The 11,820-nt window shown below is 41.6% G+C and overlaps 1 protein-coding gene across 1 annotated transcript; it reads left to right on the forward strand.

Moving 5' to 3' along the window:
* The first annotated feature begins 427 nt into the window (after positions 1 to 427).
* On the forward strand, positions 428 to 6,879 carry SERTAD4 (SERTA domain containing 4). Its single transcript, XM_019667708.1, is given in 4 exon segments — positions 428 to 1,061; positions 2,282 to 2,397; positions 4,318 to 5,048; positions 5,050 to 6,879. Coding segments are annotated over 4 exon segments (1,062 nt in total). The 5' UTR covers positions 428 to 886; the 3' UTR covers positions 5,090 to 6,879.
* The last annotated feature ends 4,941 nt before the right edge of the window (positions 6,880 to 11,820 follow it).

Genomic DNA, 11,820 nt, shown 5'->3' on the forward strand with positions numbered 1-11,820 from the left:
TGGAGGGAGAGCAGTGATGTGTTGCCTCTTGGAAAGTTCCTGCCTTGTGTCTGGGTTCTGCAGTGTAAAGAGTTGTTGGCTGCCTCTGGCCCTGAAGCCCTGGCTCCTGTTTAATATTCTTCCTGCTCCGTTGATGTTGTGCTTGGCTCCTGTGGGACTGCAACTCACGGCTTGAAACTGGAGCCAATTTTCTGTCTTCATCTCTCAGTGTTTTGACTGGAGGCAGATCCAGTTCAGGCCGATCAGGGCTGGTGGAAACAACTACCAAGTGTGTCTCTGTCTGCTTCGCTTTGGGAGAAGAAAGTGGAGGGAGCCCCAGAATGTTGTAGAGGAACTGGCCCTCTGGAAAGGCGAGGAGGAGGGGGCAGCGGAACAGACCAAACCTGAGAGCATTAGTAGGGATTCCGGTGGAGATTTCTGCCTCCCCTGCTCTTTGCTTTTGATTGATTAGCAGATTTCATCAAAGGAGGCTCCCAGGGGATTGACTAGAAAATTGATTTTGCCTTATTAATAGAAAGGAAGCGGGAGGGTTTTGGCCTTGTCTCCTAGTGGTACATTTTCTGCAGGAAGGTCAGGAGGAAAATGCGTTTAGGAGGCAAAGCAGCTGTCTGGAAAAGGGCTGAGGGGAATCTGAGAACAATAAGAAATGGGGTTTTAAAGATCCGCCCATGAAATGCAGATTGCTGAACACAGAGGCTGAGCTAATAGCAGCAAGAAGAGTTTGCTGAGGTTTTCTTTGAAAAAAATAATAAAATGTTTCAGTGTGAAAGGGAGAACCAAGAAGTAAAAGTTTCCCAAAGCAAAGGGATGAAGATGCCAAGGCCATCCCCTGACTTGCTCTTGATGAGAACTGTTTTCTGTTTTTTCAGATCTGAGGCTGTCAGAGATGACTCTGGTTCTGTCCATGAATAGATTCTGCGAGCCCATTGTCTCGGAAGGAGCTGCTGAAATTGCAGGGTACCAGACACTATGGGAGGCTGACAGCTATGGAGGCCCGAGCCCCCCAGGGCCAGCCCAGGTTCCTCTGCAGGGAGATCGGGGAGCCGGCCCCCCGCTGGCAGGTACTGCTCTTGACCTTCCCCTGCTGCCCTCTGAGGCCAGACTGGTGGGAGGGGGTGGTGTCTGGGGCGCATGTCTGAGCTGAGCCTTGCTCAGGGACTTCCCAGGGCGCCTGTGCAGCTCTCTGAAGTGAGCCCAGGGCTCCAGGGAGAGGACCACAGGTGATATTTAAATTGCATTCAAATCTGAGTCTGGACATGTATGGCTGCTTCGTGTGTAAGTCATGTATGTGTCTGTATTTTTAAGAGAACTGAACCAGATTTTGAAACTCTTAGTTTGAGTTTTGCTTTTCAACCCTGTGGAACTGTCTGGTTCTCTCAGAGCTGCACAAGCCCTGGTGGGCTCAACAATTAAATCTTCATCCCACGAGACAAAAAGGAATCTGCACTTTAGACCCGCAGTTATGTGTCACTTCTTTTTATGAAGCACACAATTGGTTTGGGATTGCAGGGAAAAAATTTCCAAAGCTCAGAAAATAGAATTATGTTCTTTTTGATTCTTTATTCTTATATTTTAAGGTAAGTTCCTTTGGACATTTGTGTAGTACTAGCAATTAAAAAGAAAAAAACAACAACCCTACAATGTAAAATAGTGCTTGTGAAGTCTGTTTTGCTAAAAAGCATTAAAAGCTGTGGTCTTTAAAAATTAGACACTACTTGAATTTATGGTTGACTTATTAACATTTTTGAGAGCAGAAAGGACTTTAGTTACCCAAAATTTTAATTTAAAATTTTGTATTTTGAAAGAAGGAATATTATAACTCCAAGGTGCAGATACATCATTTGTGTCCTTACCTAGAGCCAATAATATTTTAAACTTGTTTGGTTTTTAGTGCTTAACATGTATACATTTGAACAGAGGTGTTATGGTATCATGGGTTTAATTAAACAATTTGAATAAATACTAATATTTTGGAGTTCTTACCTTCCTTCCCTTTGTGAATTTTACTGTTTGCCTGTGCATAGAATTAAGGATGTGAGAATTTGGTAAATGCTGAAATATGTTATTTTCCTCTGTAATTGTCTAGAAATCCTTGCCTGGCCTGGGTCACAGGATTCTGTATGACAGCAACTATTAAGACAAGTGTTTATTTTTAACCACCACTTGTACAGACAAATACGTAGCCAAGTTATCTTCTAGAAGAAAAGGAAAGGAAAATATTTTGTTTGGAGAACCTCTGGCAAACCGCATGTCATTTGTCATATCTGATTTATTACCACAGGATCACATTACAGGGGAATTTCAAATCCTATAACAGCATCCAAGATCACATACTTTAAGAGGAAGTATGTGGAAGAAGAGGATTTTCACCCACCACTCAGCAGCTGTAGCCATAAAGTATGTTTTTTTAATAGTCATTATTTTTATTGAGAGTTTAAGATACTTAGTAACAGTTGCTTGATCCATTTCCAAAAATTAAATTGTTCCACCCAAGCAATGAAAATGAGCCACTTCTCATCAGAGCCATATTAATCGTTGTCACTTTTTTGGGTCCTGTGTTATTTTTCACAAGGAGTTGAAGAAAGAGCCAGCGGGAGCTCCTCTACCCAGAAATAACAAAATTATGTAATCCAAAGAACATCTTTTTTACAAATGATTTCATTTTTCTCAAGTTGTGTTAAGGGTTATGGTTATTCCACGTTTTCACATGTGCTGAAAAACACTTTCTCTTCCCCGACATGCTCCCCGCTCTGAGCCCTAGCTCCCGTGGCCTGTGCCACTTCTGTGTGTGCCTGCATGGGGGTGGTCACCCAGGGCTTTTTCCAACCCCATAGGGGTGGACTCACCCTCCCTCGAATGTGTGCATGAAAGTACAAGCATGCATTTCAGTGTACACACGTCACATATGTTTAGTTTGTCAAACTTATATCGTTCGTCCCCAAGAAAAGACCAAAGCTCATGTTTTGCACGTGTTAGAAGAAAATCACAGGATCCGGAAAGTGTGTAGCAATAAGAAACTGGCCACCTAAACGTTGCAAATACCGGTTCTTTTTCCTTACGGTTATCCTCCTTCAAAAAACAGTTGATGATTTCATCAACCCAAGACCATAGTTTGTATGAAATGCAGAGAGCAGCTTTAGTTTTTTGATTCATCTTTTTCTCTGTCTCCTCCTAGCCCCACCCCCACCCCTGTCCTTTCGATGTTGCTTGGACCCTGCTCCTAAAGACATCAGCACTATTGGCAGGTGCTGGGCTTTGCCCTGCATATGTAGTTCTTGCCTTTGGTCAGCCTGCACGGGTCTAGTTCACAGCCCCTCGGGTTATGCTACCAGTTGGCTTTTTTATGAGCGGGAAGAGCTGGCCCACAGGACACAAGCAGTTTATTTTCCCTTTTAGTTTCTGTGTGGTGGTTGTAACAGACTTTCGATTGCCACTGCATTTGTACAAACCATCACACAGTGATGGGATCACCCAGCTCAGGAGTGAGTCCTCTCGTTTTCTCTCTGCATCTATTCTCCTGCCTGTCCCCAGAAGACTTTGTCCCTTCAGCTGACAGATCCTTTCAGGTTCTGAGCTTCATTCGTTATCACTGTCCCCCTGTCGAGCAAGGATCATTGCAAGCATGAAACCCAGAGGATGAAAACAGGGATATAGCACTGAAAGCCAGGTCTCATGCTCCCTGATGGAGAAGCCAGGATTTGAAGTTTGAAGTCTACTCATGAAGACTTGCATCTTGGCATCTCTTTAAAAACACTTGTTGACGTACAGTATATGAGCGTGTGTGTGTGTGTGTGTGTGTGTGTGTGTGTGTGCGCGCGCGCGCATGTACTTGCATAAACACACACGAAAGCACAAGTATCATAAGAGCACAGCTTGATGAAGTTCACAAAGTGAGCATATCTATGTCACTTAACATCTGGCTCAAGAAGCAACGTAACCAGGACCCAGAGCCCCTCCTTGTGCTCCCTTCTAGTTACTAGCTCTCTGCCCGCCAAAGAAAGTGCTTTCCCGACTTCTAACCGCGTACTGTTGTGTGTTTGTCACCCCTCTCACTGCTCCATAAAAGAGCCAATGACTTGACCCATCCTTGCTGAGGTCTGCAATGTGGCTGGATTCCATGGCGCTTGACCAGGCCCGCGAGTCGGAAAGGGGACATTAGCAGCACCAGGGACAGTATCTCTAAATGAACAGAGGGTGGGGGAGATACCCAGGACCACAACATGCCCAGACCCAGAAACTGCCAAGAAAGAAATAGGCTGTGATGATAGTTTTATGTAGTCCATTTCCTAAGCTTTCTCTTCCTTTTTTGATTTTTAGACAATCTCAATTTTTGAGGAACGCGCCCACATCCTTTATATGTCCTTAGAAAAGCTAAAGTTTATTGATGATCCTGAAGTATACCTCCGAAGATCTGTCCTCATAAACAATTTGATGAAAAGGATCCACGGAGAAATTATCATGCAGAATAACTGGTGCTTTCCTGCCTGCTCTTTCAATGGCACCTCTGCCCAAGAGTGGTTTATGGCTCAAGACTGCCCTTACCGGAAACGACCACGGATGGCCAAAGAGGAGTGTGAAAAATTTCATGCCTGTTGCTTTTACCAAGAATGTGGTGGCCACTACCTAAATTTACCCCTTTCAGTCAATACTCATGTCGGAAGTGCCTCCACCACTGCCTCCCCTTCCTCTTCCTCCTCTTGCTCCTCATCTTCCTCTTCCTCTCCCCCTCTGCCTTTACCGAGTTGTTCCCACCAGGTGGATTTTGGCGTAGGCACTGCCCCTATTTACAAGGGTGATGGCCAGATACCTGCCAACGAAATCTTTGTTACTAATATCAGGTCACTTGGTGTTCAGGAAAAGGCCAAATTAAATGATGAGAAAGCCAGTAATGACACCAGCAGGGATGGTGGCCCCCTGAGCCATGAACCTATGGGAAACGACCTTGCTTTTGAGTGCAAAGGCCAATTTTATGATTATTTCGAGACTGGATATAATGAAAAAAACAATGTAAGCGAGTCTTGGAAAAAGTCCTTGAGGAAAAAAGGAGCCTTCACCAAGCAACAAACTGTGCTGCAACAAAAGGAAATAGACATGAGCCGTCTTGTCACCGGAACTTTGAAGCATGCCCAGCATGATCAATTAGCTCTCATAAATTTTATTTTGAATGGATTTTCTAGTTTTGTACAAACCGATACAATTATGCCATGAACATGCCGTGTCATTGTAATGCCTGGAGAGCAAATTGCATAAAACATCTGTATAGTAGGCATCAGTGAGCTACTTATAAATGTGGTGATTTTACCAAGAAAACAGTTGATTTAGTGCTTAAAAGTCTATCTTGGTTTTCTTCCAGAAAAGATCAGTAGATTAGACAGGGGGGCGGGGGACAATGTGTCCTTGTGATATTTCTATTACCCCCAAGGAGCCTGTCACTAGCTAAGAGACTTCAACGTTTGCCAATTAATTAGGTAGATATTTGGTAAACAAATCAATATAACCAGCAAAGGATGTTTGCTTCGTCTATATGATACAGTATTTTTTTTCTGAATAAATGACCGAAGACAGGGAGCGAGGTGAAATGGCTTCGTGGTGCTGTTAAGTATTTGTACTTAACAGTCTGTGTGACAGATGAAAAGGATGGACGGGAAATGAAACACACCCGTCTAGGGGCGAGGACAGCTCAGAGGGTACTCTACGAGCTTCCTCTTGCCTGTGATGGGGGCTGAGGCTTTTAGACAAGTGTTATACAGGGCGATTTTTGGTGCCTTACTTTATCTTAATTTTTGCCAATGTGAAAATTAAGGATAAATCAGAGTTACAGCAGGGATTTAACAAACAGGAAAAAAAAAAAACACAGGGTGGATCAGTATTGTTTGGAAACCGTTCACTTCGAACTATTGCGTTCAACTTTTGATTCGACATCTCTACTCTTCCTTTAGTTTTGATGCCCAATTGCTTTTGAATTTGGCATTTTTAGAAAGGGATGGAGGAAACAATAGAGAGAGCTGTTGGAAACCAGCACTAGCTGCTTGAGCTTTTCTATGGCAACCGTCTGTTGCTGGGGTTTGGGTTTTTTGGGTTTTGGGTCATTTTGTTTGGTTTGGTTTTCTTGTCCAATGAAGTTCATGAACCAGTGGCATGCATTATATTTTACTCTGTTTTGCATCATTTCACTCGTTTAGATTATAAAAGCATGTGGTTTTTTATATACGACTTTTGCTGTTGATTAAGAAGCACAATGTTAATAAATGATGTGGTGATCAATAAGGTTTTTTTTAATCTTAAAAAATGTAAAGATTTTAGGTTTTGGAAAGTTATTTTGGAGAAATGGGACTCAGTCGGCAATAGCTAGTGTATATTTGGTCAGCATTTTTCTCAATAATTTCTTTTAATTTTTACATTTGCAAGAGGGTTCAGAATGCCCCTCTCTGACCATCCTACCTTCCACTCTAGCCAATTCCTCCTGCAAAGCTGGGTTCCAATTCCCAAGCTTCCTAACCGACTTGGACCTCCTTAGACAATACTTCACAGGAACCAAATGCCAAACTGAGGAAATAAGTGAGTCCTCCCAGTTTCTCCAAGATAAAGCTTTTTTTAATTATTATTGCTATTAATATTAAATATAGGTCTCATTCATACAGTGTATGAGTAGGATCATAATTTGGACAATGTCCACAAGGACCAATTTTTAAAACATGTTCTTGTGTTCTGGCTAAATAGTCTAGTAAGGTTTTTGTCCTTTATTTTCAATATTTGATAAACAGGTGATGTTGAAAACTTAGATGATAGATGCTTGTATATGAATGTGTTGTAATAAAGTGAGGTTTCCTTGATATATATTTATTAAAATGATCAAAATTCATTAAGATTTTCTTATTTTAGTGATTATCGGCTATGTTTCTCTTTTCCATTGCTCTTTCTCCTTTAAAAAAACTAAAAACGTCTAGAAACTGTAGTGGACAGTGACCACACAGGAGTTTTCAAAACAAAAGAGTGAAGAGGTCAGTCTGGCAGGTGCTTTAGAATGGTCCTAGTTTGTGGGTTTAGATTTCTGTGGATTAAGAGTGTAGCGTTAATAAATGATGTGGTTAATGATCAATAAGGTTTGATCTTAAATAATCTAATGATTTTGATTTCCGAAAAAAAGAGCATAACATAAAGCTGTAAATACTGAATCTTAGTTGATTACTTTAGGAAATGTCAAATTGTCAAGAAGATGACCAGTATGTAAATGGTTAAAGCAGCTGCAGATTATTGCTAGTAGGATTCCCTACAATTCTGTATTAATGTTATTCTTAGAGGCTAATATCTTATTTGATAAAAAGGGAAAGCTAGTTGGAAGCTAATTAATTTGTCAAATGTAGCATTCTTATTATTATGAGTATAATGCATCATGGAAATTTAAATATGAAAGAAAGGACTCTCCTTTTCTTTTTCAAAACCCCAGCATTACCAGATGTTTTTCTTGATGGCCAAATCTGTAAATGACAGACTTGGTGGTTTTCCACAGCCTTCACCTGAGTTGTGGGCACAAGCATGTGCTCAGTAGAACCCCCCAGAGCTTCTCTGTAGGAGGAGTGGTGCCTTTGAATCCAGCCGCATTAAAATTTGTAATTTTTAGTCACCAAGTTTTTGTTTCTAGGACATTTTCGGCATACTAAAAGAAATACTCCTTCGTCACCAAAAAAAAAAAATAATAATAACCCCTAAACATCCATCCAAATAGCAGAAATGTTTCTGTTGTTGGTACGAGAGCATTAGGGCCTCCTATGGGCCTGTATTGTCATTTCTACTCAGGAAATATTAAGTTAGGTTTTCCAGAGTGGCCAAGGCACCTCTTGGTAGTAAGTCAACTCTGTTAACTGGGCTCTATAGTTATATCCTCAGAGATGGGAAAAGCTAAGATGCCCTCCACACCACCGTGCTGTCTACCCACCTAGAAGTAGCACTTTTTCGCACTGCTGTGCTCAGCTTTAAGGGAAACCTGATGTGGCAGAATCCAGACTTTTAAAAGTTAAACGAGGGGAAATTTTCACTTAAGAAAATGGCCCAGCTCCCCAAGAGTGTCTTTAATTGCTACTCCCATAGGTATCTAGGTGCATGTCATTAACCAAATGACTAACCTTTGTGTCTGGTTCTTCCTCTCTAAAAGCTGGTGATGCAGAACATGGCCCATAAAGGTGTTTATTTGAAAAGGGCCAAGGTAATCGTTCTATGCCTTCACTCTTAAAACCCTATTTCTCTACACTTCACCTTGAAGGGGTCCTGAGGACAAGATTGCAGGGACGGGGACCTGGGAGGAAGGGAGCAAAACTCAAAACTGGTGGAAGTGGCCATTTGGCAACTAATCAATCATTAGGATAACACAGCTTTCACATGGTCTTTTAAGACAACAGAAATTTAGACTATCTCACCCGCCATTTTGTTGAATAAATGGTGAAGCAAGTGAATGAAAGTTTATTTTTAGAGCTCATTGATATAGCGCCATCAAAGCACGGCTACCTACCCCTCCAATCATGAACTTCTGCTACAGCTCCACTTGATTACTTCCTTTCTGTGTGTTGAGAGCTGGAGAACACCTTGCAGAAGACATGGGGAGACATGCCGAAGAGATGTCACCCTCACAATAGGTATCAGACAAGGATATAAGGATTCTTATGGGATGCAGCTAAGCTTTCATACTGCTCAAACAAATCATGAGCAGAAAACGGTTTTGAAAATAATTAGCTGTTCGAATCCATTTTTATGACAACCCCTTAAAATTTGAAGTCACTTCGTTCATAGTTAAGGTTATCACATCCCTGCCAGTTTCAAAAACAAGGATTCTGCATGGCATTAACAATGATGGTGGAAGCTAGATGCAGAACTGTTCTATGACGAGAAGAACAAGATCACTAAATAATAAAAGGGACAATGTTTGGTTTCTAGTAGTTCATTTTAAGATTGCTGTGTTTTGATTGTGTTGTTTAAAATAAATGCATTAAGGGTCTGGTAGTTTACTACACGATGCCTCCTTTGCCTTCTTAGAGTTAGAGTGGATGAGCGAGGCATGTTCTCTTCACATGTCCAAAATTTCTCCATTTTATGTGATACAGTGACATGACCTGAGGTCAAACAGTTACTAGTTTAGAGATTGTTTCCAGCCCTGAGTACATGCCATATTTTAGCTGGGAGAACTCACTTAGGAAAAGCACTTGCAAAGATGTAAGTTATGAACACTTGAGTCTTGCATCCTGCCCATAAAGTGCATCAGCAAGTGAGTTTAATAAAACATGCTGTTTAAAATAGTTTGTAATTTCCTGTTTCTGCATTTCCCTTCAGTATCTCTTGACAGGCTGTAGAACTATGACTAAACGAAGGGAATTTACACAAGCTAGCCTGCTGCTGTTTGCAAACCATTGCCATGAGCTTCATCATCTTTGGTAAACAGTTCTCTGGTGGGCTGTCTATGGTGGGGGTTTTCTTTTTCCCTTGGTGTTGGTCCAATTTGTTAATTTTGAAAAGGCAAACTACTTATATAGCCTGGAAACACCTGCTTCTGACCACCATGAGACTGATAGAATGTATGGAGATGAATGAATCATTTCTCATGAAATTTCCCATGTTTCTCAGCCCCATTTTTATAACTGTGCCCTTGATTTAAAATTATAAAATCTTATAAAATGCCATATTTTGAGGGTGGGGGTGGGGAAGAGCACACATAGAAAAGAATGCAGAGACACAGTTGTGATCTTGCTTCCTGCCAGGATCCCAAGACAGTGGGCAAATAGCAGAACTTGGGGGAGAAGGGCCAGGGCCTTCAGCAGGTACTGCCTCCATCCGGGCAATTCCATGGCAGCAGCTGAGTCCAGTCATCAGGCCTATGATCCTCCACTGTCCTCTGATGGGTCAGCTCATACATGAACCCACCCTGAATCCTTCTAGACATGGTACTTTTTCTGCAGATGCCTCTGAGTGATGCAATGAGCTAAGCTCAGCTGTGACATAACTCTTGTGTCCTGGCAATCAAGAAGTGAGCAGACCTCTGAAATGCACCTGGCACAGTGTTCAGGCATTATACCATCCTCAAACCTCACAAAAACCTGGAGTGTGTGATAAGGAAAAGATGGAGAATGACAGGCTATAAGACACAGGATTTCAGCAAAAGGATTTTTGATGGAGTAGAGTGGAAGAAGTTGAGAAATACAGTGAATTCACTTTCTTTAAGGAAAGGTCCAAAGATTGAAAAGGAAGGCTTTTTTTTTTTTGGTCAAACCTCTTTATGAGGACAGAAAAAAATCATGTCAGGGACTAAAAGATTTCCTCTATGCTTTTGCAGGAAGAAAGAAATGTTATCTGCCCTTTCTGGGAGCTGGGAGGTGTGTTCTCCAAGCCCTTAGATGCTGTGCTTTTCAATGAACCCACCAAAATATTTTTGTGATTATGTATAGGCCCATCTCTCCTGTTCAGCTCAGGCACAGCGATTGTGGGTGTCTCGTGAATATAGCAGAGGGTTAAGAATGTGGGGTTTGGAGTCACACTAATGAGACACAAATTCCAGCTGTGCCACTGTAGCTGTACATTGGCTTTGGCCAGCAAGCCACGTCACCTCCTAGTGTCTTGGTTTCCTTGGCTGCAAAATGGGGTGGCAGGCTGCACCCACCTCGTGAGGTTGTCGGATTATCGGGGAAGTGACTTGACCTTGCCTGGGTGTCCATTATGGGTGTGAAGTAAGAGTGATTTGCGAGTCTTAGGACCTCTCCACTGGACGCTGTCCCTGGACACCCTGAAGGCTGGACCTCATAGCACCAGATCCTTCTTTTTGTGGAAAGTGTTTAGCCTCCTGGGTGCTGTACAGCAAGCTTGAAATTAAACAGGGAAATGAGGTCAAACCTAGGGACCCAGAACCCTTAAACAGTTAGGAAAGTTGTCACTGGCTTCCCTGAGATATTTTTTTATATTTCAAAAAGCTTACTGGAAATCATAAAATTTCCCGAAAGCAGTTGCACAGCCTAACCCATGTCGGATTTCTTTACCTTTGGCTGGAATTAAATCAGCTCTGGGTTAACGTGGTTAGCACAAACTGAGAAGAAACCCTGACTGGGAAAATGAAGGCATTATCCTTAATAAATACAATTTATTTTGTAGATAGAATCTTTCAGAACATTGGCTGTGTGAAGAGAATAAGAGGTGTCCCTTACAAGTGAAAAGATTAAAACTGCTAACTTCTAACGCATCCCCAGGATTTGCCAAAGTTCAAGTGTATTCAATTACTGCATTGAATGATTCTCTTGAATCCAGTTTTTACCCAGAAAATGTACAGAATTCAGTAAATAAATTTAAAGCAAAGATTATTCCTGGTGTTCCTATACCTGATAAAGGAGGCCAAATAGAATTTTCTATGTAATCATAACTTTGAGGACATGGCTTATCATAAAATAGCTACAATACAATTTCCACTTGTAAGTTTAAAAAGTAGATCAAGTAGGGTGCTTGTCCCTACTTCAAAATCTCATCCCTTTCTTTTTTGCCTTTAAAATCAGGGCCCAACTGATGGTTTCAAAATAAGATTCCATTTTAAAAATTACATTTCCATCTCTCTCAATTTTTCAAGAGCATATATTTTTCCATAAGGTGCGGTACACCTTTAATGAAGCTGATCAGTGGGTCTGAAATGAGAACAAAACTGAACCATATGGTTTGATAGTGAGAAATAGGTACCAGAGTATAATAAAAGGAAAGACAGGTTTGTGCCATGATGGTTCCAGGACTTCTCTGGAACAGGTTCTCCTCCTACCCTACCCAGCTCTAGGATCTTATGATTGGCACCAGTAGTTACTA

The sequence above is a fragment of the Hipposideros armiger genome, unplaced genomic scaffold (genome assembly GCF_001890085.2).
Source record: "Hipposideros armiger isolate ML-2016 unplaced genomic scaffold, ASM189008v1 scaffold_503, whole genome shotgun sequence".
NCBI classification, from domain to species: Eukaryota; Metazoa; Chordata; class Mammalia; order Chiroptera; family Hipposideridae; genus Hipposideros; species Hipposideros armiger.